This window comes from Hippoglossus stenolepis, chromosome 21 (assembly GCF_022539355.2).
Source record: "Hippoglossus stenolepis isolate QCI-W04-F060 chromosome 21, HSTE1.2, whole genome shotgun sequence".
NCBI classification, from domain to species: domain Eukaryota; kingdom Metazoa; phylum Chordata; class Actinopteri; order Pleuronectiformes; family Pleuronectidae; genus Hippoglossus; species Hippoglossus stenolepis.
Window position 1 is genome coordinate 4,588,977 of NC_061503.1, and position 25,444 is coordinate 4,614,420.

Below are 25,444 nucleotides of genomic sequence, written 5' to 3' on the forward strand. Positions count from 1 at the left end.
GTGATAACCTTTGCCTCATATGGCTATAAGGGCTGTCACGTGGCTAAAATAATTCATGACAATATGATATTGAAAGGCTATTGCCGCTGCCGCTGCTTCGGGGTCACGGCAGACACACATTATAGACTTGGGGTCCTTGTACTGTGCTGTATTACCCTGCCACGTGTTCTCCCTCCTCACCCTCCCGCTGACCTGCGCTTACTTTACACGATAACAATAAACACCAACACTAATCAGAGTTCATTAGGACACGTACACTGCTTGAAGTTTACTTTGTGTTTGTTTGATTTGCTCAAGAGTTTATGAGATGTGGTGGCATCTGATCGTGGTGGTGGCAGCTGATCATGGACTATGATTACAACAAGGTACTTGATATACAATACGCCTACTCCCATATTCTGCCATTACTGACAATAACTCCTCAATTCATTTGTCATTACTGCCCCCTTCATCTCTATCAGGCATTTTGTTATGTAGAAATAATTTAAACATTGACACACTTCTCCATTATGTTACAAACACGCGACATCTATTGCACTACTGTCCATCCTGGGAACGGGATCCCTCACATGTGGCTCTCTCTGAAGTTTAGACGTTTTTTCCATCTGTTTTTTGTTTTTGTTTTTCCTTACTCTTATTGAGGGTTAAAGGCAGAGGATGTAACACTTTGTTAAGCCCTATGAGACAAATTGAGATTTGTGAATATGGGCTATAGAAATATAATTTGATTGATTGAGACACGTATTTAAACACATAGAAAAAAAGTCCTACATTTTGCGTGCACGCAAGCTGCCACACAAGACTTGATGCGCACAGTTAAAAAACACTGTAATGATAATAATAGTAACTAACGTTAACTTTGTTAATTCTGTGTATCATCTCCATTTGGCAAATAAATTAGCTCAAAATACAATTATTTCTTAAATATTAGTTAACATCAATACCAGTATATTGCATTTAATCTTTTCATAGGATCTGTTGAGAGGAATACCCGCCTTATTCCTTAAGTAACTAAAGCTCTAACCACCAGTCACGTACCTTGTTCCTATGCAGCCATCAAGATCCATGTCCAGTTCAGGAGTGGATTCTATGATCTTCTGCACCTCAGACTTCTCCAGGTTGTCTGCTCCATCTAGTGGAAAGGAAAGGAATATCTTAGCTTCAAATATATGGACAAAAGTAAAAGACTGGTACAAAATTGTTTGATAACATAACCTGATATTCAAGGTGTTGCAGTACTGACCTTCACTTTCGAGAGGTGTAGAAGCAGACTCCTGACCGTCATGTCCACGCTGACCCTGCTGCCCTTCCTGCACCGCTGCGATGTTCTTATTGCTCTCCGGCTTTCCGCTGCTCCTGTCCAGGTTCCTGTTGAGCCCGTCTGAAGCCTCCTGTTCCTGGAGAGGAGTGTCCACAGACTCCATGGCCACATCTGAAGCAGTGGTAGACAGAGGTGTAGCAGAAGAAGATCCACCCGCATGACTGGACATGGAACTGGTGCCGGTGGACGCGCCATCATGAGGAAATAGTGTGCATGAGGATGTGGGGGTATTTGATTTAGAGGTACCGTCCTGAGAAGATCCTCCAGCTTGAGAAGACACTGGAGTTCCACTTTTGGAGACGTTTGATTGGTTGTTTGGAGAACTGGTTTTGGAGCCTCTGCGGTTCGAACTGGTCAATTCATCCTTGAGATGAAGGAAGAGGAGGGGAGGAAGAAGAGTCAATGAAACACAAGGAAATAAGAACATAGAACTATGATCTTCATGATGTCAACATTCAAAATGTCCCTCATTTCAAGCTCTAAGGTTATGTGCAGCTTACAGTATACTGTACACACTCCACACAAATGAAACAGCAAAGCAAACGTTATCAAGTCAAAAGATATTGAAAAAAATTCACGCCATTCACAAATTAAACTTAAAAAAAAAATATTAGAAATATTACCACAAACCTGAACTTTAAAAATTAGGCATACTCCATGATAATGTGACGGACAGGGACTTGATTTTTTTCTCTTAATAGCAAACAGTTTCCTGGTTGAAGCCACAGCCCCCACAACATATCACAATGGAGAGACAGAGTAAAATGGGTCTGTTTCATGGAGAAAATCCAAGAAGATTACAGCTGAAAACAGACAGGTTTATTGAAAGATGGTGCTGGAGCTCTGGCTTCTTGGTGCTTGTTATCCAGTATCATCGATGTTAGGCTCAGTGATGCCAGGTAACCAAGAGACTAACTAGTAACTAAGCCAAACTTACTTTGTGATGAGGGTAAAAGGATGTTTCAGCTTCTTGAATTCATTCTCATTCTGGCAATGTGAATCATTTGATTTCCGTTTTTAGACCAACTGCTCATGAGACGCTTTGAGCCACTGACCCAACTCATCCCCGATCCAACTTGTTCAGTTCTTTTAAAATATGAATTTGAGGCCAGATGAAGACATGAAGATGGCAGATCCGCCACATGCAGTTTCAATGAGATACGAGGCATAAACAGCATCGGTGTGTTAGCATCATTGAATACACCCCACTTCACCACAACTGCAGTCAATAGAGCACACAACTGGGTTAGTTTGGTGTACACCAGGGTTAGAGTTTCTTCATGGGAGACCGGTCTACCTGATCATGATCAGCCTCCTCATTGGACGAACGCTCCTGCGTACTTTCACCTTCCATTCTGATTGGGGAGAACTGCTCCTCAAAATGATGGATATTAAAGACCTTGCTGATTAATGTTTCTTTAATGAGAAAACATAAATCAAAGCAAGTGGATGTGCTGTAGAATATGAGGTGTGTAGGAGAAAATAATACAACTAAAAGGCAGCTTAAAAGCTTAAAACCCAGAATAACTAAGTGGTGTAAATTTGCAGGCTTTTAAAATAACAGGGAATTGTTGTTTCCCATTGGAACTGTCCTGAATGTGTCAGAGAAAAGAAAACAAAGCTGAACTCCATGAGTCAACTAAGGAATTAGCAATATCTATCGCTTCCTCTGGCAGCCAAGCTGAAAGTAAAATAATTTTACACAACAGATCAAACATCAGGGTTTTACCAGCTCTGATCAGTCCTGAGTGGCATGCAGATTCTTCAACCTTGTATTACTTTGGTCTAATAAATAGCACAGTAGCTGATAAATATAATCAGTCAGGATAAATCAGTCAGGACTGAACCATTCAAAGACACTGAACAAGTTATGTTCGAGAAAGCCTCTTTCTCCATACTGTTTGTTTTTCAGATGTACTGTTGCCGAGACGTCTCACACAAAAGGTATTAACGGAAAATACAAACGCAAAAGCAATGGAAAAAAGGAAGATCTTGAACATTAATTCCAAGCACCTATATCATAACATCTCAAATACATATGCATTCAACTTAAGCTGCAACTGGCTTGGCCAGGTTTTCACAAACGTCTGATCACTTGACCGCAGTAAGTTACTCTCATTTCATCAACTTCCACTGACGCTAACTTCCATTGTGGTTGTGTTTCCAATGTGTGCCTTTTGTAGTTGTGTTGTGGCTTTTGCATTCGTATTTTCCGTGTTTGTGTGCGGTGTCCCGGCCACCATACAGATGTATTCCCTGTTCCCTCTCTGAGCCAGGCTAGTCTCCTCTCTGCACTGATGGGAGTATTTCCTTTCACCTCTTTTGTCTGCTGTCATGCTGCTGTCACCCCTTTTGTTGCTATAGTAGCACTGAGCAGCCAATGGGGGGGGGAGCTTCCCTCCTCTGCTATTCTTTTGAATCCGTCCCTTCTCTAACCCCCTCCAAAAAACATCCACACACACACACACACACACACACACACACACACACACACACACACACACACACACACACACACACACACACACACACACACACACACACACACACACACACGGTGAGAGGGTGGATATCACCAACTGTAAATCTTTGGAAAATGTCAAGTCAGAGGACAAAACACAAAGACACTGCTGTGTGTCTGAACTGAGGGTGTCAAGTAAAATTGTGTGTTTGTGAGAGTGTAGACACTGAGTGAGAAGGATGCTTTGCACTGCAACACTATAGCAACTTTACTTTACCCCAGAACTACGAGTGAGGTCCTCAAAAGTAATCCAACAAATATCAAACACCTAGACTGCCAATTATAAAAGAAAGTTAAAAAACCCAGTATAAATGATAGGTTACCAAAAGTCAAACCACCTCCCCACTCATTACAATATTCACCTGACCCCGCGTCACAAAGACAAACAAATTAAAATTGTATTTGCGTGGTCATTAATATTCATGATGGAGCCTTGCTGGCAGCATGGTTTCCAGCAGCAACAAAGTGAAGACACACTGTCCTTTCCACCCTCCCACGAGGTTAAGCCAGGCCCCAGAGTGGTACCACTTCCCCTGCTTCCTGGGCTCCAAGCCACCCGGCACACACACACACACTACTAAATATTCTGGACACACAGAACAATCCTTTCTCTCTGAATAGAAATGTACTCTTTTTGTTTCCACAACCTCTTTTAAGTGAACTAAGGATGATGTCACCCTTCTGATCCGTGGGAAGTTCTACACGCCAACTTCTGACAGTAACTTTACAATTTATAACTGATGATATAAAGAGAGGCTGTTGTTTTTAAGGAGTCTGGTTTTGTGTGTGTGTCATACCTTAAGGCTAGTGTTGGAACGTGGGTGGCTGAGGTTGTTGTATCTCCATGGTTCAGACGGGGTGTCCACAGGTACCCTCTGGAGGTCAGGGGTCATACCTTCAGTCACAGGAAGTTGGAATATGCCCATGGAGACTGGACGCTCCTTCCTAGAGACCGAAAGAAAGTGAAAGGTCACACAAATAGAACATTAACCCTATTTTGAAAGAAAACAACATACAAATGTTTGGGAGTCAGACTTGTTTTCAAGTTGTAGAATTGTTTTGTTAGTCCAGATGACATCATGATGCAAGAACATGATATTTATAGTGAGGAGAGGAGTGTAGGGTATGGACACATTTCACACTTTGTCATAAGGCTGAATGTCAGAGTAAGTTACACTTGGTAGATGAGACTTTAGTATGGTATATAGGGGTGTAACTATCCTCTACAGTTCCATTTTATTGGACAGGGACAGGAAATACGTGAAAAGGAGTGTAGGGGAATATATGGTCGAACTATGTCCATGTGGCGTATACCCTAACCTTCAAGCTATCAGGTCAGCCCCCTCAGACATTCCTTTTTGAGCCACTGTTCACTTCACCTCTTGTCTTTTTCAGTTTTCCCATTTTGGGGAGGATCATGTCCATCTTCAGACCCTGTGATACAAGATTGTGGACGTCTGTATCAGATGTATTCTTTTCTGAATTGTTACACCCCTGGTGGGAGCTTTTTTTGACACACTACTTCACAAATCCAGTTAGGTAACATACTTCTGACAAGAGATTCTACATTAAAAGCAGAGTCTCAACTCAGGGGCTGCATCCTTTGGAGGCTGCATTACAAGATTGAATACGTCACAGCCGTTTGACTAGACTGTCCGATTATGAGGGCTCCTTCAAATAAAAATAACTTATATTAACACGGGTGATAAATTCGTACTACCATCCGCAAGAAACAAATGCTCCAACAGGGGGATCCTTTCCAGCCCAACCCAGGATTCCTTTCACTTTGTGACAAACTGTATTTCAAAGAGGCAACGGTGCCAAAAACTGACGAGACGTTGATGTTCGAAAACAAACCAAGCTTTAAATTTGCCTTTGCTAAATTAAATGACTGTAATTCTTTTTTAAATATGCCATATTCCAGTGCAGTGGAAGGTCAGCATAATGTAATCAGTCAAACAAACTGTGTGACAAGACTCTTCACAGAAAGGTGTTGTGGCACAAAGATTCCCTTGAGACAGTTTGGCACTGATGTGGTGTGAGGAGGAATAAAGCTGCTTGCCTCATTAACTCCATTACCTCCCACTTATTAGCTAAGCCAATAACAAGTCAATTTGTATCTGCCTCTGGAACGGAGTCGGATTCTGCGTTGTGCAGAAGGTCAGCTGAAGGACATCAAACAGAGGAAGGAAGACATCGGTGGGACTAAACAAACACCTGTTACCATCTCCAGGTCATTACTGTGGTGATGATGATGATGCTGCTGGCATCCACGGACGCAGCGACTCTAAGTACAATGTCCATTCTGTGCAAAGACAAATAGGTCCACTCTTTTAATTCAAAGTATTTATTCGTTATCTATTTGTTGGTGGGGTATTTTGGGGTTTTGTGTCTTTTGCTTCAGAGGCAGCACCTCGAAGTTTGTTGTTCTGCTTTATCTCGCAATGATTCTGTTAAAACTCACTTGGTGTCACATTTACATGGATGTGGTCAAATCCAATCCCCCATTTACTGGAAACACCAAAAGACCAGCAAGACCCACTAACAAAATTGCAACAGATTGTGATAAAATCACTGCTCCCTACACTGCTTCAGAGCAGATACACACCAGCAGCTAATTTCACTCCTCTAACTAGGTATGAAAAACATATTGTACGGCACAAGGGGAACAATGGCTGCCATAGTGAAAACAGCAGCCGGCAGGCATTGATGAAAAGCAGCAGGCCCAAAAGCAACAATGGACACACCACCATATTGAGAGAGAGCGAGAGAGACAGAGGTCACATTCAGGGCACTGATGGTGACCAATGCTCCCTTTTGTTGTTTTAAACCTAGTAGTGAGGCACAATCACAATTTAAAAGATGTTGTTTTTATGAGAATAATCATAAATGCAATAAACTTTGGAGGAACAGAAACATCACAAGCAGTGTGGGGTCTAGATGTGACTCTGCTAATATTCCCCCTCTCTCTCTTGACCTACTTTTAGTGTGCGGTCTCATACTGCCCGACTATATCAGATCCACATGGCAGATGACTGCATGGCTACAAATTGGCAGCGGCCACAAAGTAAGACAAAATCAATCAAGGTGCAGCTCTTTCACACACCTACGCAGTAAAATACAAACACACAAACACATACACGTTGTACCTGCTGGGTCTGGGTAAGGAGGGTAAGGAGGGCAGGGCAGGTAAGCCGCCGGTAGAGACAGAGTAGTGAACCAGCAGCAGCACTGACAGAGAGACCAGCACAGCAGAGTTGATGACCACCGCTCCCCCTACAAAGCCAAAAACAAACAGCAGCATGCACCCGGGGCTCATGGCCCCCCCAGGTCACGTTCCAGTGCCTCGCCGAGGTCCAGGGGGTTTGGGGGCACAGGTGATGAAAGCAGATTGGATGAGAGGAGGGGTCACTGAAGAGCCAAATTCTCTCTGCTGTTTTTGGTTGGACCGTAACCACCACACCTATATGACGAGGTCAGAGGTCCCCTTGTCGCTGGGAGGCAGTAGTGTATACTGCAGCTCAGAAGTGAAGCCGACAGAGAGTGAGCGTAGGCCAAATGCAGAGCGATCTGCTGGCAGCAAACCCCAACTACAGTAATCCTGGTGGCTTCAGCAGCAGCACTGATTGATGAAAGCAGGGCAGCAGCAGCACACAGCAGCACATCCACATCCACAGAGAGCAGAGAGAGGCTCCTCTTTTCCTTCACTGCCAAAATGCGACACGGCAGCCGCTGTGCAGTCTAGAACACTCTGACGCTTGCCCTCTCGCACTGCGAGTAGAACCCACCACCCCTCCCTCACTCTCTCTCTCTCTCCTCATCTCGCTCGCTCTCTTTTGGATGCTGAGGCAGCTCGTTCCATATGCCTCCTCTCAGGCTACAGCCCATTGGCTGCAAAATAAGGGAGACTGATCGGAAAAGTGTGAGACAGAGAGAAAGAGAGATTGGCAGTGTGCCTGAATGCACAGACACAGTCTAATATGAATAAAAATATATTTTTTTATTCTACAACAGTACATATAGTGGAAGTAAGAAAACTATTTTGCACATGTCACAATGAGAACTAGTTTCTGCCAGTTAACATGAAGCAGAGTTTGTGTCATATCATTTTGGCCAAAATTACTTTGTCATTGGTGCAACCAACGGTTTCTACAAGTTGCACAATGAGCTGAATGGAGATCATTTAGTAAAATGCACAGGCTCTGGGATGCTCACTTTTTTGGCAACAAGAATCTAGACTTGCACAAAACTAACATAAGTATGCTAAAATGCTAACAGTAACAATGCTTACTGATTGTTAACATGTATACCATTATAATTTAGGGTGTTAGCATTTTAATACTCTTTTATACTTTTTTACACAATAAGTGCAGCTGAGGATGACAAAGATTTGTTTAGTTGTGATTCATTTTGGTGGTTAACATGAATATTGGTACCAAATTTGAAAGAAATATAACATAAGTGATGTGTTGCTAATGAGGCATGTAGAAGACTCCGACTCAGACCTGGTAACAAAATCCTTCCTTAGTGATCTGAACACATGTGGTCAGCTCTAAGTACAGGCGTGAAAGCACCAAATAACTGACTGATACTTTTCTTAAAATGGTAAAAATCTTTCTTGATAGTTTAGGTGGATTATGGTCTAAGAGACTGTTGATCATTGTACTGACTGGGCACTTTATTCAGGGTTTCTCTAGGTTTCAACAAGTTCAATTTAAGACCATAATAAATGGTGTTTGAGACAGAACATCAGAGTCCAAGAATTACTTGCACTTCCCCATAATTGAAGATAAGGTTAAGTAGCCTCGTAGAGAATAAACCATTAAAATGTCACTATATCTCTCGAACTACAGGAAGAGACAGTAGGTATCCATATTTAACATTAATGTGTATATGCAGTGGGGGGTCTGCTGACCTCCTGGCTCTCTGCTGCATGGTGCTCAGTCATAATCTGCTATGCAAATGAGCAATGAAGCACAAATCACATCATCCCATCAAAGCAGATTACTCCGTCAAAAGCCAAACTACTGCCCCGGTTTACACAACATCCACAGCATCCTCTATCTGCCCCACAGCTTCCCAGTTTCTCTCATACCTGCCGTCTTCAATCACAATCAATCTTTGGGATGGTCTGCAATTATGACAATTAATGTAATTGACATAAGTGATACTCAAGCAGCTTACCTAAAATCACACGGTTTTACATTATATGCAGTTCTGTTTTTGAATTTAAATGATGCTGCCTTCCAGTTAATTCAGTTTCCCTGCTGACACAGATCTGACATCTTTCTTTTTCCTGCCAGTAGGAGGATATTTGTGTGTGGGAATAAAGTTTGGAGTCAACAAAACTGATTCACTTTAGGGTTGCCAACCTGAAAACCTAAAATACTGCGAATATCCATCTTGTTAAGTCTTAAAACCCATTTTATATTGAACTTTATATTCTGTTTATGAAAGGGTGAGGGTATTGACAGTTTGAGCTAAATACACTTTAAAACTACAGAGTTTCAGGAATTGTTTCTTTCAGGCATGCATGTGAGAACACAGCATTAGATTATCAAAAGTATTTAAGCGAGTGGGCGTGTTGATAATGTTTGTAACACACAACAGATGCAAAACTGTAAAAAAAATTAAATCAATTTTTTTTTAAAAGACAAGGAGATTCGAAAGCTTGTGGTGATGAGGGCCGACACCCAATGTCAATGTGCTGAAAACAAAAAACATAGCAGAATTAATACATTATGTCCGGCCTCCTGCTCCACCCATCGCCTGAACGCTGCAGAGACTTTTCTGTTGTTGTGAACGAGTGTTCTTAAACTTAACTGTTTATGAACTGACTAATTCTATGCTTGGGTGAGTATGGTGGTTATGAGTAAACACAGTATGGTCGTCTCACCGTGACCTGGTTGATGTGACTGTGCCTGTATCTGTGGGCTCTGCTGGTGTCACGGCATGTTGGTGTTTCGTCCGCTCCAGGTGCTCCATGTAGCTGTGGATCATCTGGAAGGTAAAGGACAAACACCAAGTCAATGAATCAGCAATAACACACTACAGGCACTATGCAAGCTGAATATTATACAGCAGAGCAGTTATATACATCTTTTATATATTAATATCTACTGTATTCTAATGTTCTACTATGTTGTTACCAGAATACAGCATGTTTGATTATAAATGGTCGTGAGAACTCTTAACATCTTAAACTGTCTGACTCCTAAGTATATGTTGTTCAGGCACATCAGTGACAGTCAGATTCACAAACAGCTTTTATTTGACTCTATTCAACATTATTGAGATTAGCAGTTGGCGGCTGGAGCCTGTTTGTTTGGAAACTGAAGCATCTGTTAGTGATGCATAATGAATTAGCAGGCAGAGGCGGCGCAAAGGCTCAGCAGAAACATAATTCATGTTTAGAGACTTCATATATTTAAAGTCATAACCACGCATGCTCCTCCAGCCTATTCAATCATCATTCTATCACTGCTACTCCAAATCGGTCTTTCCTCAATCATTTATTATTTTGTCGTTTTGTTTTCTTTAATCCAAGACTGAAAATTCAAGAGGCTCTGTATTGAAAAAAGATCAGTTGAGGAGACAATGATTATTTAGCAACAATCTCAACTAAACTTTGTGCAAATTAAGTCAAGTGGCAATTAATGATCACCATCATTTCAGTACATCTCCATTGTATCTGAATCACAGGTATTTAAAAGGATCTTTAGGTGAATTAAAGCTAGGGTTGGTAATCCTGGAAAAGCTAGCAGGAGCAGACTACACTTCCAGATACAACCAGATAACTCCCAGGACTTGAGAAGTTCTTTTGTAGCTTTTCCCAGATTGTCTTTTTCATGACCGTCTCTGAATTGCAAAGAATGCAAACCTGTGTTTGTCTTTAGCTTCAGTTTTATCTGCAGTGTACAGATGCCCCTCACTCAACCAAACAACTCACCTCAGTGTGTCTCTGATGAAGGGTGTTATACTCCTTTTTGAGCTCTGCATCTCTCTCATCGAGTCTGCTAACTGGATAAGAAAGAGATCAATTACTCACACGGTCACATGCTCAGACAAGCTTCGAGATTTCACCCAGATTCTCAAAACAAAATATGAATCAACAAAAATTATTTGACACATTCTTTGAAAAACATTTTATGTTGTGATAAAGGAACGACATGCTGTAATGACATCTCAGAGCCACAAGAGGGCCACTGTGCATCAACACCAAATGAAGCATGGACGGGATTATTTCAACACACAAGTCATATACGAGTTCAGACACGCATCATTATTTAACTCATCAACAGCAGAAATGATTTAGAAAAATGGTTGAAAAGTTCATGGTACGGCCACATTTCAGTTCATGTAATCATGAAACTGGATTGACTGATTATTCAGTCATCATAAATTGTACAAAAATTATAAACAATGTGGAAAACAAAGACTAAAGAGTATTTACATTATATATTGACTGAAAATGCTTAGACAGGAGCAAATGCTAATATATGCCTGCCTATATTGTTATCAAGAAGCTACACTCCAGTTAAAATCACCAAAACATTATTAAAATTAAGCTAAACAAGGAGAAATAAATTCAGACTTGCGCCCCTCGAAAATTATTGGATAAATCATTCCTTTAAAAACCCAAAGTGGATTACACATTTTAAATTGTATATTGGCCTTGTAACAAATCTCCTTTTAATGCCTTTTTGTAGCCTACTAAAGAAACGTCAAGAGGAGGAATGATGTCTTCTTTATATTACTTTAGATATCAGTGTAAACAATACAAGTTTCAAACAGTATGTTTTCATGTTTACCAATAAGAATAAAGAAACAGGGTATATGACGCAGACCTGCAACTTACTGATTAGATTGTGTGTGGCTCTCAGGTGCTGCTGGTTATTAGGAGTCAAGAGAGAGTGCTATTCAAATGACAGCCCTGAAGTGTCTTCTCACAAAACACTCTTTGTGATCCACGTCTGCTGACAGTCCATGCAGCTAATTCACACAACCTGCCATTCTTAGGCTACATCCACACTACTCCTGATGTTTTTCAGCACAAGTTTGAGTCAGTAACAAGGCTCACACACCGCATATAGAGAATATAAAGAATTAACACCTATGTGAGGAACAGCATTTCTGCCAGCTGCTGCATGGAATGATGTTAACTGTGATTCAGTATGGTTACAAGAGGACTGATAGAGGAACTAGTGCTTAAAGAGTGGAGCAGAAATATATCAGGTCAGACACAGAGGTGTGAAGTGTAAAAGGAACTGAAGCTGGAGGAAAAGTCCCTCATTCAAACACCTGAATATCCATGCGAAAATATGTCAGAGTGAAGTGCTGGTTCTGGAGGCAGTGGTTAAGATTTGAACGATAATTTGAAGCAAACAAGTGATTGTTTGGGTGTAGCCACTCTGATTCAACACTGAACAGTACTGTAATTTGACAAAGGGTATTTACGGTCATTGGAGTTTGTTACAGAGTGTACTCAGGCTGGGAAATCTGTTGACCTGGAGATATAAAGCGTTGTAGCAACAAAACGAATGTCGTTCTTTACTTTGAAAACAAACTGCCAGAACTGGAAGTGATTATATGAATGTTGTTGCCTTGATGGCGGTACAGTAAGCACCCATCGCGGATCAGTCAGTCTGTGTCTCTCTGTTGTGAAATAAAAAAAAATCTAATTATCAAAATATTCTTGCAGCGATATCTACGCGCGGTTCGACCCAGTTACCGACTGCAGCTGTAGAAGGACGTCGAAGAAGACATTTAGTCCACAGAGTGCCTGTTAGCACGCTGCCCCGCCCCCACTGACTGCTTTGGTCACCTGTTTATTTAATTAGTACAAATATTTAACTAATCACAAGTCCGAATCGCAACAAACTGGGCACTGCACTTTCTCTGGCAATTTACAATACACATACCAAGTGTGAATCCAATAAGATTAAAAGTTCACAAGATATGCCTTCCACGTACAGACAGAGTTAGTAGGTGGATGTATGATTGGCATCTATTTATACAGTTTTTATATATTTTATCATTGTTTTAGTCATTTTTACTGCTGTCTCTCTTATGTGGCCAATGTATTTTTGGCAATTGCCTTGTTCAGTTATTTTTTGGGAGGGTTTTACTTCTTCTTGTTAAGCACTTTGTAACATTGTAAAGAAAAGTGCTATATAAATTTAATTATAAAATTTTGGTCTAAAAAATTAAAAGGTCCCACTGACATGATCAAACACAGCTGAGCAAGTCACACTCCTGTCATTTCAGTCCATAACCATAATTACAGATAAACGAAAGTCTCAAAAAGAAAAAAGGAGAAGTGTCACATTCTCTTGCAGTCTCAAGTTTTCCTCTAGCATGACGAGGCGTTTGTTACGGCCGTGGAGTGGAACAAAAAAACAGTCACACACTGTCAACAGTGCAGTCATGCACAAATCATGAGGGTTGTTAATGCGACACCCTGACTCAAGGAAGACTATACTGGCCTTTACGTTTAAAACTTCTCTCCTTCTCTGGAAAAACACATAATTAACTTTTCTTTGTGCACCTATCTCTTATTCATTTAGCAATTTGTATTATCTTGAAACATTCTTCTCATGAAATTTTGTTTTTGGAAGACTACAGGTTAATCCTTTAATACTAAAATTCACCTGTTTCTCTGAGCCTTTCTTTCAGCCTTCTCTAGTACAGCTCATTTAGCAGACTTGGCAGGCAAACACTCATAGTGCGTTACTAATGGATTTTATTCACTAGGGACATGGAAGTCCATCTGCCCTTTGGCACATCAGGCTAACAAACAGTCACAAGACCTGCAAACTGTCGATAATTCTCACAGGGTATGTGGTGTGTGTGTGTGTGTGTGTGTGTGTGTGTGTGTGTGTGTGTGTGTGTGTGTGTGTGTGTGTGTGTGTGTGTGTGTGTGTGTGTGTGTGTGTGTGTGTGTGTGTGTGACTTTCCAATAATAGAGTCAGTACAGTAAAACTTGTCACGGACGTACAATGTGATAGACTTACTCTGTTCTGCATAGTTTTTAGCCTTTAGCTCTAGTTGACGAGTGTGAGACTCCAATTTCACCAGTTGACGCTGGAGGTCTTTCTTCTCACCCTCCTGAGAATCTTCGAGGACAATGTACCTCTGCAGACAAAGAGGAAACACACACATTTACTATAGAAGCACTGAGAACTCAGAAGGCTTTCACACCTACCTTGTTTGGTCCAGACCTTCAGATTTTTACATTTTGTCCAAACTAAGTGTGTCAGACTAAGATCCAGACCAACAGATCCAAATTTTGTCTAACTGAACTATGGTTTGGATCTTGCAGTTTTAAAAAAAATCCTGACCAATTGCAGGGAGTTGAGACAGAATTTGAACAATAGAAGAATAAAAAGAAGTGGAAGTGTCTCACAGGATTGCTGCAGTCTTCACCTCGGGTGATATTACGTTTGAACGAAAAGGACGCTCATTTGGCGCATTTCAACTAGTGTCAAGTACTGCGCCTGAATTTGGTGATGCTGGTAGTAATACAATTACAGCGGCAACTTAATAAACTGATTCATTGATTTTCTCCATTCAAACTAAGACTTAACGCTACTACCCACGAACTGACCCCACGCCGACGTCAGACTTACACCCGTCTACAAACCAATCAATGTCAAGTATATTAGACGCAGGCCATATAGGTGATGACAACAGGACACATACAAAAGTGTTAAGTGAGCTGCCTAAATTATAATGCGAAACCAAAACTAACTGGATCAAATGAACAATATATGAACCTTTAGGCCTTTGTGCAGACTTCCCCTTGTGACAATGTCCTAACAGGAGCACTATAAATTTGTGCTGATAGTAAATGGCTGAAGATTTGCTGTTGGCAGCTACAAGAGCCAGAAACAACACACATGCATGCGAGCAACCAGTTCCACTTCGCTCGTCTGACATGAGCTGTGAAGGACCATACCAACATCCTATCCTATAACATAAAATGGTAGAAGTGTGCGTTGAAATAAGAGTTAAGACTGGAATGAGAGCTTGCGGGCCGAAAGTTTTGAGTGTGTGTATGTGATAAAGATCTGCTAATGCTAACAGTGTTGATACCAGTGAAAACCACAGCGTCTGTCTTCTGACCATTGTTAAAGTCATCTAACCTCTCCGCACAACAGGTGCACAGCGACAGCTTTCTCACAGAGAAAAGGCTACAGCCTATAATGTGTCTGAGGGGACAAAGACACACTCACACACGGGCAAGTTAGTTACCGTTGATATCAGTGTCAAGGTTGTTTTAGTCGCCATTACTTCAGGGGATCTGCAGAACTTTGACTGTTTTTAAAGCTGAAAAAACTTAATTAACAACAAACAAGAGGAGAAGATCATTAAAATGATAAGACTAATATTCATAAACTGTAACAGACTGGAAATCAGAAGTTAGGGAAAGAGTCAAAGGAGTCCCAGTTTGCTAAACTGTCTCAGGCCACTAAACCACCATGCTGGCCAAACCTAATCCATTTAACGCTGGGTCAACCACTGCTCCCTGATCAATTTACTCTTTGTGATTAGATACGTTACGAAGAAACTCCGGAAAGTGGGTCGAATACCAAGATTAAGTGAAGGAAACTGAAAAATAGGAGTGTCATTTTGCTGGAAGGCACTCAATAGAGAAGGAACATGTTATAAAACTCTTCTCAATTGGAAAATATAGCAGTAAATAAATAGTGGATATGCCACATTCCAAAGACTTCAATGATTTGTTTTTTTTGGGTGACACCACTTTATTCATTAGTGATTAATCTGGCTATTATTTTCTTTATCAATCATTTGGTCAGAAAGATTTGGTTGTGAAGAAAATGAATCCTGAAGGGATCATTAATATCTTTTACCAAATTGAATCATCCATACAAAATACATCTGGGGGTGCTAGAGGGGTCAGGGCTTTATCGTCTGTGGATCATAATCATTGCAATCTATTCAAGAGTTGAGATAATTAAGTCTGGACCATAGTGTCCAAGAGTAACAAACCAGCGAGGTAAACAAATATTTAACCCCTTACCCAAAAGCGATAACTCAACTCAGGATATGTGTCAATACCAAGAACCTCCCCAGTCTCATATTATAAATCTGTATATGTAATTTTTTAATGGAAGTTAACATGAGTTCAAGGATTCAATTCATCTCAATTCAACTTTATTTCCCTGTAAAAGCAAGTGATGCCAACTGACGAGGCATGAATTAAAGTAACGGATAGTGGATACACTGAATTGAATGTGGCTGATTTCTTACGATTTTTGCTCAATACAATGTCAGTATCAGCACAGATACCAATCCGCCACTGCCATTAATAAAGCTTTACTGCTGGAATTTCACTGCAGTTTCCCTCTTTAATGTGAATATTTTCAGGTTTTCTATAATAGTTAACTTCATATTTTGAGTTGCCCATAAGTAAACAAAACAAAATATAACCATTTCCGGTCAATATCAGTCTCCGTCTTTTACTTTCATTTACCATTGCGTTAATCTCTTCTGTTTCATGAGTGTATTTCAGCCCCCTTCCCTAAAACATAAAGTGGAGCGGAGCAGAGTTGAGACAGCTTGACAACAAGTTAAGTTCTGTTATATTTCAAGTAAGTGTTAGAAATTCCACTAAAACCCAAGGTGGACACCAAAAATAATATATGTATCTTTGATGATCTCTAGGTTGATTTTAGTTTCTAGGAGCCCATCTTTGATTCCCAGCTGATCAGCTGAGTCAAGTGTCAGACAACAGGCAGAGTTTGTATGCCTGTGAACATGCAGTCTTGTGATGTGGCTACTCATGTGGATAAGAGGCCATGTGGTCGGGCCCTGGGCAGGGTATACGTAGAAGTCATCTACAGGGAGATGAGGATCACCTGAGTGCCCTCTTACAAGTGCTCATACGCAAGTCACAGTGAGATTAGATGTGTCTAACAAACGGTGTTTCTTCAAGATGCCTTTGTGAACTTTCCCTAAAAACCAAGCCTGTTTTTTTATTTTTCTCCATTTTATTTTTAGCACAATTCACTCATTGAGGGGGTGAGAGGGTTTTTTTTCCTCTCCCTTTGGACTCAAAATCTATCAGTGGAGGGCATTTTGCCATTAATCCTCTTTGAATGTTCTCTTTATCAACTGGCATCTAACAAATAACACGCAAGTTAATATGGAGCATCTTAAGAACTGAGGTATTAAAGCAGCATTTCCAACCTAAATCTTCTAAGAGCATGAACATAGCGGGGGTCACAGGGGGAAGGGAATGACTCTGAACTGTAAAGCTGTTTTCAGGAATGAACTTCAGAGAATGTTCGCATGATTAGGTCCAGACTTTCTCCGGAGTTTGCCTTTCATACACGAACGCAGCAGCAGGAGGATCGCTGCTCAGACATATTCACATATCTCATACAGGTATCTCCAGGGCATTAAGATGAGGCGTGATAATGTATAAATTCTGCTTTTTAAAATTTTGATTTACAGCACATCGACTCTAGCGTGGCACTTTTCACCGAAAGCTCTTGACATCTTCCGTTCTGTGTCTTCTGCTTGTCTGGTAGAGTTTTGCTATTTGTGTTCGGTTACATTTTTTTAAGTCACGTGTTAAAAACGTCATGGACACACCCACTCGCTCACAGGAAATCCTGCGGAGGATCTCCTGCTGTATTCTCACATGGGCTCATTCAGACATTCTAAGGAGTTTTTACGAGGGGTCTGTCTGGAGAAACTCGGGAGAAATTCCAAAGTCTCACACTCCGACATTTGATTTCTCATATACAGCCCCTCGGGAGAATGTCCGCAGATTCTCCAAAGTTCAGTGCATGTCCAAAAGCAGTTTGTGTGTTCAGTAAATCAAGTTACAAGCCTTTGTTTGTATTTTTAAAATGCTGCCTGCAAATATATTTGGAGAAACTGGAGACCCCTCCTTAAACTTACATCAATTAACCATAAAAGGCACTCTACTGCACCTAATGAAAGACCAGCTTATAGTGTTGTGAATGACACATGTCAACAGCCCCTCCTCCAGATTCAACACATTCATTAGAAGTCCCAACATCTTCCTTTTCATCATGCAGCTCATCATATGACCCAGGAAGGAGGCTTGTGCATATGACAATGCTCCAGAGAATGAATGTTCCAGTGGTTTAACGTCCACTCTTCCCCCTGCACTGCATGCATAAGGCTCCCTTTGTCCCAGAGTGCAAACACACACATTTTCAGACACACAAACACATATGGCTGCAGAACATGCACGCACACACACACACACACACACACAAACACAGAGAGCTCCACTGTACTGGCACTCAATTGACAAGAGAGTGAAATCGACTCCGCCTTAGTGTTTTTGGCTGTGGGTTGCTATTGAGACATTTTGGGAAACAAGAGTGTTCAAAGGGATAGTTCACCCAAAAATGAAAATGTACTCATTATCTAATCACCACTATGTGTGTTTGCCTCCATCTGCATACTGGTGAGTAAATAATGAGTACATTTTCATCTTTGGGTAAACAATATCCTTTTAAAGGCCACGGCCACGAGACAGTAAACTGACAGAAGTACCAGTGCAGTGTGTCTAAGTCTATGTATCTTGGTTCTAGGATAACACAATCATAATGACATGGTCAATGATATGAATGTTATGAGGATACTGACATTTTGATGAAAACTTAATGGCCTAGAGCTATCAAGTGACTAACAACAAGTGATTAGCCAGTGGCTCCGTGTCATCATGAGACCTGCAGCTGCTGGTAAACCTGGTGGTAAAAAAATAAATAAAAGAGACTGTCTTCAGCCAAACTGACAGCTCTGGGAGAGGGTTGTCAGTCACAGCGACAATGCCAACTAATGATGTTCAGCAGTGGTGTTGTTTACGTCTTAAGCTGCTTTCAGACAACTCCAGATCCTCTCCAGGATTTATCCAGGGCTGTTTGTGAGAATGCAAAAGTCAAGTCAGTTGCTCGAGACATTCTCCCAAGTTCTTCCTTCCAACACCCTAGTACAAACTCAAGAGAATGTCCTAGTGAGCCCAAGTGAGAACACAGCAGATTTAGGTCCACAGGACCACGAGCGAGTGCGTGTGTTGATGTGAAAACTGAAAAAGCAAATCTTAGGATGAATAAGAGGAAAGATTGACCCTAATCAATTAGCTGACATTTTATCTAAGTAGGCTGTGGTCTTTTGCAGGTCAGCAGACGAACCCTCACTGGACAGAAGAACTGAGGGAAGTGGCGTTTTTTTCCCTCAAGTATTTCCTGCCTTGCCTTTTCCTCTACACTGCTCTAAAAACTACTTAAGAGAACGTATTCCTCTGGACTTGGAGCAGGGAAAAGCAGGACTTGGTCTTGCTTTGTTTTTGTTTGGTAGGATTAATCTGCACCTTTGCATCAACAGAGACTTTTTGCCAAAATGAGAAGCTTAATATTCAAGTGTGTGCCAGGCTACTCATTTGCCTCCATCGAGTAGAAAGTGTTTTGGTATTAGGGGGAAACGTTCAATTTAAACAGTCTGAATGGGTTATCAATTTCTTTCATTGTTGCGATGGTTTAACCATGCGATTTGCAAATGGTATCAACTTTGACACACATTTTCAAATGACGAAATAGAAGGGCCTGTGTACGTGGACTAGATGTGGATTTCTGCATTTGGTAGTCAATATAAAACTGGACTGAAATGGAGTGTACAGATGGATGCCTATTGAAGAGAATTCAGCAGCAGTAGTATAAACAACATTGGTGGAGGATTGGCTGCAGACACTTACACTTAAACAGCACGACCCAGAAAAAACATTACAATTCTGCCCATATTGTTCAACAAGTAAGATGTCTTCATCTGTAAGATATGTCTGCACAAAGCTTCTGAGTGTTGAGTAAAGATTTTACTGTTAATTGTACTTTTTGTGGGGAAATGTGGGAACCCCTGGTAAATTTGCTTTAGTTTGCATGCTAAAGAAACAACTGTCAAATATGTATTGATACACACAAAGAAAACGAGGTGGTGACACACATATAACAAAAACAAAGTCACACCCTAACAAGCCACAGTGCAGAACTGAATGGAATGGCTGGGGAAGTTAACTGTTCTGTGTATTAACTTCTCTCAGTACAGTCACAACACACTATCGCCATAAATACAACATCCTGAATTATGACTTTTTATTCAAGTTCCTGTGCTGACATGCACAGAAGCTGACCTCAACTACAGAGAGGATGTCAAGTTAAAGGACAAGACCTATGACATCATGTCACCATGACAATAATACTGATCACAGCAACATGAAAACTAAGTGGCTGCCTGACTGAGGTATTTAACACACAGGAGCCAAAGGGGAAAAAAACAATGAGCCCCTAACATACCAATGGCAAATCCCATGTGCACTGGTGTATGTAAAAGCTGTGGTAACATGTTACAACACGACTTACACTGTTAACACACTGCTGTGTGACCTGTTGTGCTTGTAATTCAACATTTAACTGTCAAATCGAATGTCAACCACTAGAAAACTACAACCGCACATGAACATATCAGGCTGTGACGTCCAAATCCTGATATTTATCTACTTGTTAGATCTACTGTATGCTGTTCTGTAATATTTTAATCCTGTTTCCAGTCTAAACGATGTTGGCCACCACTGATTTGGCTGGGATTAGACGTGTAAGAAGGCTGGAAAAATAATAAGACCGATTAAGTGCAAACCCCTTGCAGTACAGATGGCTGAATGAGGGGCTGCTTGTTGGTATAATGCCCTAACATGAGGACCAGGGAGGATTAAGAGAAGAAGTGATGTGTGTTACAGCTTTAAAGCACAAATCACAACTAAATAAAATTCATTGAGACATGCATTTTGGATTTGGTTTTATTAAAAGGTGGGGTTATTAATTTGTTTCTGAAACACTTTATCGTGTTTGGTGAAATCCTGTGAAAGATGTCTGGGAAAAAAGAAAGAAAAAAAGCTGGCATCTGTGGCTCAGGCAGGACTTTAATAAACACGACCAATCATTTCATTCATACCGAAATGTAATGATTGGCTGACATACCTGTCTGTGTCTAACAGACCTGCCTGCCTGCATGTACCCTGCCCGTGCTCTCACTGCACATGACCAGAGTCTTCAGCTGGAGAGACATATACCGCTGAAGCAGAGACGATGGCCAGAAGTTAGGGAGCAAGTCACTGAACAGTCGTCTTCTAGCAGTTGTCATGCAGTGTGCTTACATGTGTTTTCAGGGCTTAGCTTTGACGGGAGGGTTGAGGGGAGGGGCTGGGTTGTATCGGTTGCATTTTTTTCCAAAGTGTAGCCTGCTCTTGCTATTTTTTCTAGGATTAACAATCCTAGCTTTAAGTTCAACGTCCTGTCAGTATTTTCAGGAAACATATTTGTCATAAAGTCTGAATTGAGCTGAAAATAACAAACATAAATTCAAGGTCTTACTGCATGAACGTAACACATGTAACCGTCAACAGTGATCAAATTATTTTTGTAAGTGACTCAGCGGGGAGGTTTAGTCACAGCAGCAGTCACCGAAGAGCATTCCAAATATTACTTTCAAAACAAAAGCATGCAAATATTGGACAAAGTTTAAGCCATATTAAAACATTAAGAAGTAATTAATACTCACATTAGTTAATTTATTTTGTACAGCTATGTGCAGTTACATCAGAGTCTATCACCTCCTGGATGGAAAGATCTATAAACTGCAGTTTTGTCAGGTCACTACACTTGCCAGCACAGGTTAAAGGTTCACTAAGCAACAGACTGCTGTCACTTCATTTCTGAGTTCTTTCGAGGCAAGATAATGACATACACTTGATAAACAGCAAGATTTATTTCAATAAATGTAATAATAATACATTTTTAATCTATTTCAAATCTGCATTTATAGCTATTTTCGATCTAATTTCACTTGATTTAGGTCTGTGGTTAAACATTCATTGTTTAAGGTTTTATTGCCTTTTGCCATCTATTTGTTACTTCCCCCAAAAAATGTTTAACCAATGACTTAACTTTAATGATTCCTGTGAGACACATTGCAATCTTTATCATTGTATCATCATCTATCATAGCATTGTTAGTGTGGGCAAGTTTTTGTTCCAGTACAGTCAGCGAGATCTGCATATATATTTGGATAAGAGGGAACTCATCACTCATTGCTAACAATAGGTGGTGTTAGTCTGAGTGTGAGGGAAACATGATGACATGTATTTACAGGAGCACAGTTGAGAGTTATGTTTGTCCTGGTAGTCTAGCAGAAAAGAAAAAAAACATGCAATCAGTGGACCTCTTGCTACAGATTCTACACATGCGTTTGGTCTGTGAATTCAAGACTTATGGCAGATCTCTTTGTGAGGAGGAACATTTTGATGTAGCAAGAGACAGCACCAAAACTGCATGACGGTCAGGAGGAATTAAGCGGGAAAGTCCCAAAACAATAGCATTAGAAGGAAGTAGGAAGGATGTGTTACGGGTCAGGGAAGAACCCAATCAATTATTGTGTGAATCCAGTTCAGGGGACGGATCCAGGAGATTTTTCACTTCCTTTAAAGTTGCGAAAACGGCATTTTATTCCACATTTTGATGAATTTCCCTAGAAATAATGGAGCTTCTTCTTAATGTGGACATCATTAGAGTGCCAATATAAACAGGTGAAATTTTGTCAGGATCTGGACATTGATTCCAGATTTTGTGAATCAAAATATGTATTTTATGGGGGTGATCTTTATTTGGTTATTGTACAGTCACAAATATTCCTTCCAACTGTATTAAAGAATTGATATTTTGCCTGTGTTTAATGCAAACAATTAGCAGAACATTTCTGTGTACAGGGTATGTGTATCTGACACAATAGATGCATGTGCAATATGGCAGAGGTATGCACTCTCAGATTGCCCTTTATAGTGACAATATATTACACAGCTCAAAGTCTGCACTCGCTCCCAATGAAATAAAGGGAAAGTGAGCAGCAAGGACATCACAGTGCTGTTACATATTTGGTCAGATTACTTCTATACAGCATCTCCACAATTTTCATACAGGGCAGTGGGCCTTCGTCTAAAACCAATACAAACAACTAAAATTAAGTTTCATCTCAGAACTGCCACAACTACAGAAAACATATTTCTGTACAGAAATAGAGAGGACTGCAGGGGGGAAGTGATAAGGGAATTACCCATAAGAGTATGTATGACGCGGTTGAATGAAGTGACATGGCTCCTGCAATAATGTATCCGCATGTGAAGTCTTGTGCAATGTATGTGATGATTCTGTCTTTTTATAAGAATATTTGAAAAGAATATTTATACGAATGACTCTTTTTCTTTTAGTCAATTCTCTTTTTACTTTGCTTGCCGTGTGAATCCACTCCCTGGACTGCGGAAAATAACCTTGCTGTGCTCTGTGCAATGACAACAAATAGGATCTATCTATCTGTGAGACTGTGATTAGACTTGATCACTGGGATTCACGTGCTGCATTAGTTTGGGGGGGGGGAGTGACACAAAGCCAGTGCTTCAAAACCAAATCAGTGGCTGCTTTGCAAATACCCGAGGCGTGACTGCAAATCACTGTTGAGGTATAACAAGCTAAACTACAAGTGGTGTGTGAAATCATCCAGGCTGTCCCAGAGAGCAGCACCCGTGTTGACACACAGTCCAAGTGCAGTGGTACAGGTTGTTCTTCAGCACTGTTGATGTGTGTGTGATCACTTTTTTTAGAAACCTCAGCACATCCAACTGTGATTCTTTCCACTGATTGTATATTATCGCGTAATGTTTGCCCCCGTGTGACATAGAAAGACTCTGTTACCCGTTTGTAAACCGCAATTACACAAAGGTTGTGTACTTTGAGGGGTGTGTAGGAATGCCGAATTAAAAAACGAGTTATAGATTTCATAAAAATACACTTAATTCGCAGTTAATGAGATTTGATATGGAGATGATAAGAATCTCGAAAGTTAATTGCCAGATTTGGGAATGGGGTTCCGCGTCCAGGCTTCGAATCAAAGTGCAGAACGCGGTTGTTAATCTGTAATCCGGGGTCTGAATTAGTTTGGCGGCTGTGTTGGTGCACCCACCTCCTCGGCGTGTTTCCTCAGAGCCTTCTCCCGCTCGTACTGGGTGACCAGCTGCTCGTTGTCCTCCTTCAGCAGCTCCAGCTCCACTTCTTGCTCCTGGTTGACAGCGAACACCGAGTCCAAGTTCTCCAGCACGGCGACGACCAGCGGCATCAGCTCCTTCACCACGTCCTCGCCGTACCTCTCGATGAGCCGCTCGAACTCGCGGTAGATGGAGCTGGCCAAGCCGGAGACGCGCTCGGACATCATGGCAGAGTCGCCCGAGTCGTCCTGGTACAGGACCACGTCGTCCAGCTCCATTTTCACCCCGCTCCGCTCCGCTCTCCCCCGGCTAACGTTGGCGAGCTAGCCGCGAGCTTCAGCTGGCCAGCGGCTGTCCTGTCCGCCTTCTCACTTTGGGGCGCAACAAAAAAAAAACTGCTCCTAAAACCTCGCTCGCATGTTGTTTGTCGTCCAGATACGACTTCACACTTTATATATCTATATTTGAGAAAGTCTCGTGTGTGTGGACGGCTGAGTTTACAGCTGCTAGCCCGAGAGCTAGCGACACTGGAAAGTCTTCACTTGGCTCCTGATGAGTTTCCCTGTCCAACAGATGATCCTGCCGGTGCCTTCACGCGCTGTCGGGAAAGTGGACACCTCTCAGTAGTTAGCGCCGCAGAGAACACGATGCTTTCTCAAAAAGCTACGAGTCATTAAACGCAATAGACGCGCAACAGCACAGCGATGTTACCGAGTGACATCAAGCACAACAGATGGACGCTACCAGCTCTGTAGTAAATAAACTGAGAGAATAATTTCCCCCTGACCTGTTGCTCTCATACATTTCTGCTGTGTGACGTTTGAGGGGCGGAGATCATCACCCATCTACCCATTAAGAAAACATCGTAAATAACACACGTCAAATCGGGGCATGTGCTGCTGTCATGTGTCACATTCACCGCCCTGGTAGATAAAAATAAAGTTATTGTTTAGAGCTCATTTCTCTCACAAGGAGTCATTCAGACCGATCGTTTGTTCACAGGCAACAGTAGGAATCTGTTGTTGAGGCCAACTCCTAATACTGTGTACATAAACTATCCGCATTGGAATTTAACCATGTCCGACCTCTGAAACAGGAGCTTACGAGCAACACCTGAATGTGTCACATGTCAGTGACGGGACGTCGCGGTGACGTAACATACTAAAGAGGGATGTAAGGCAAACTAATCCATAGAGATCTGTTCATTGACAATATTTCATAACTGTTCCCACGCCCCGTCCTGTTGACTCATATGGCTTCAGTCTGGAGATTAATCTCACTGTTTAGGATTTTAGAAGGTTACTCATTATTCCACAGGTTCAACAGGTTGTTTTCACTGAGATCATATTTTTGTTTTCATCCTTTTAGGAAGAGAGCTAGTATGGCATTCAGTAGAGCCCATACCTCCACCGAGGGCCAACAGACCCCTGATGAAACCCTGATGAAACTCCTGGCAGCGATCATCACAAAATACTCAATTATCACAATGAGCCGGTGGGCTAGATATTATTGCTGA

General features: G+C 41.3%; 1 protein-coding gene across 3 annotated transcripts in view; it reads right to left on the reverse strand.

The window, feature by feature from the left end:
• spag9b (sperm associated antigen 9b) overlaps positions 1-24,738 on the reverse strand; it is a 39,253-nt gene extending 14,515 nt beyond the window's left edge. For 2 of the 3 annotated variants that reach the window (XM_035145022.2, XM_047338245.1), the window contains exons 1-8: positions 23,907-24,737; positions 13,856-13,976; positions 10,792-10,862; positions 9,739-9,842; positions 4,640-4,787; positions 2,619-2,690; positions 1,244-1,685; positions 1,039-1,132 (exon numbers count right to left, since the gene is read on the reverse strand). In XM_035145022.2, coding sequence (XP_035000913.1) covers positions 1,039-1,132; positions 1,244-1,685; positions 2,619-2,690; positions 4,640-4,787; positions 9,739-9,842; positions 10,792-10,862; positions 13,856-13,976; positions 23,907-24,206 — 1,352 coding nt within the window. In that variant the 5' untranslated portion in view covers positions 24,207-24,737. Of the gene's footprint in view, positions 1-1,038; positions 1,133-1,243; positions 1,686-2,618; positions 2,691-4,639; positions 4,788-9,738; positions 9,843-10,791; positions 10,863-13,855; positions 13,977-23,906 lie in introns of all 3 variants that reach the window. The other variant, XM_035145020.2, reaches the window with a different exon arrangement.
• Between the last annotated feature and the right edge of the window lie 706 nt (positions 24,739-25,444).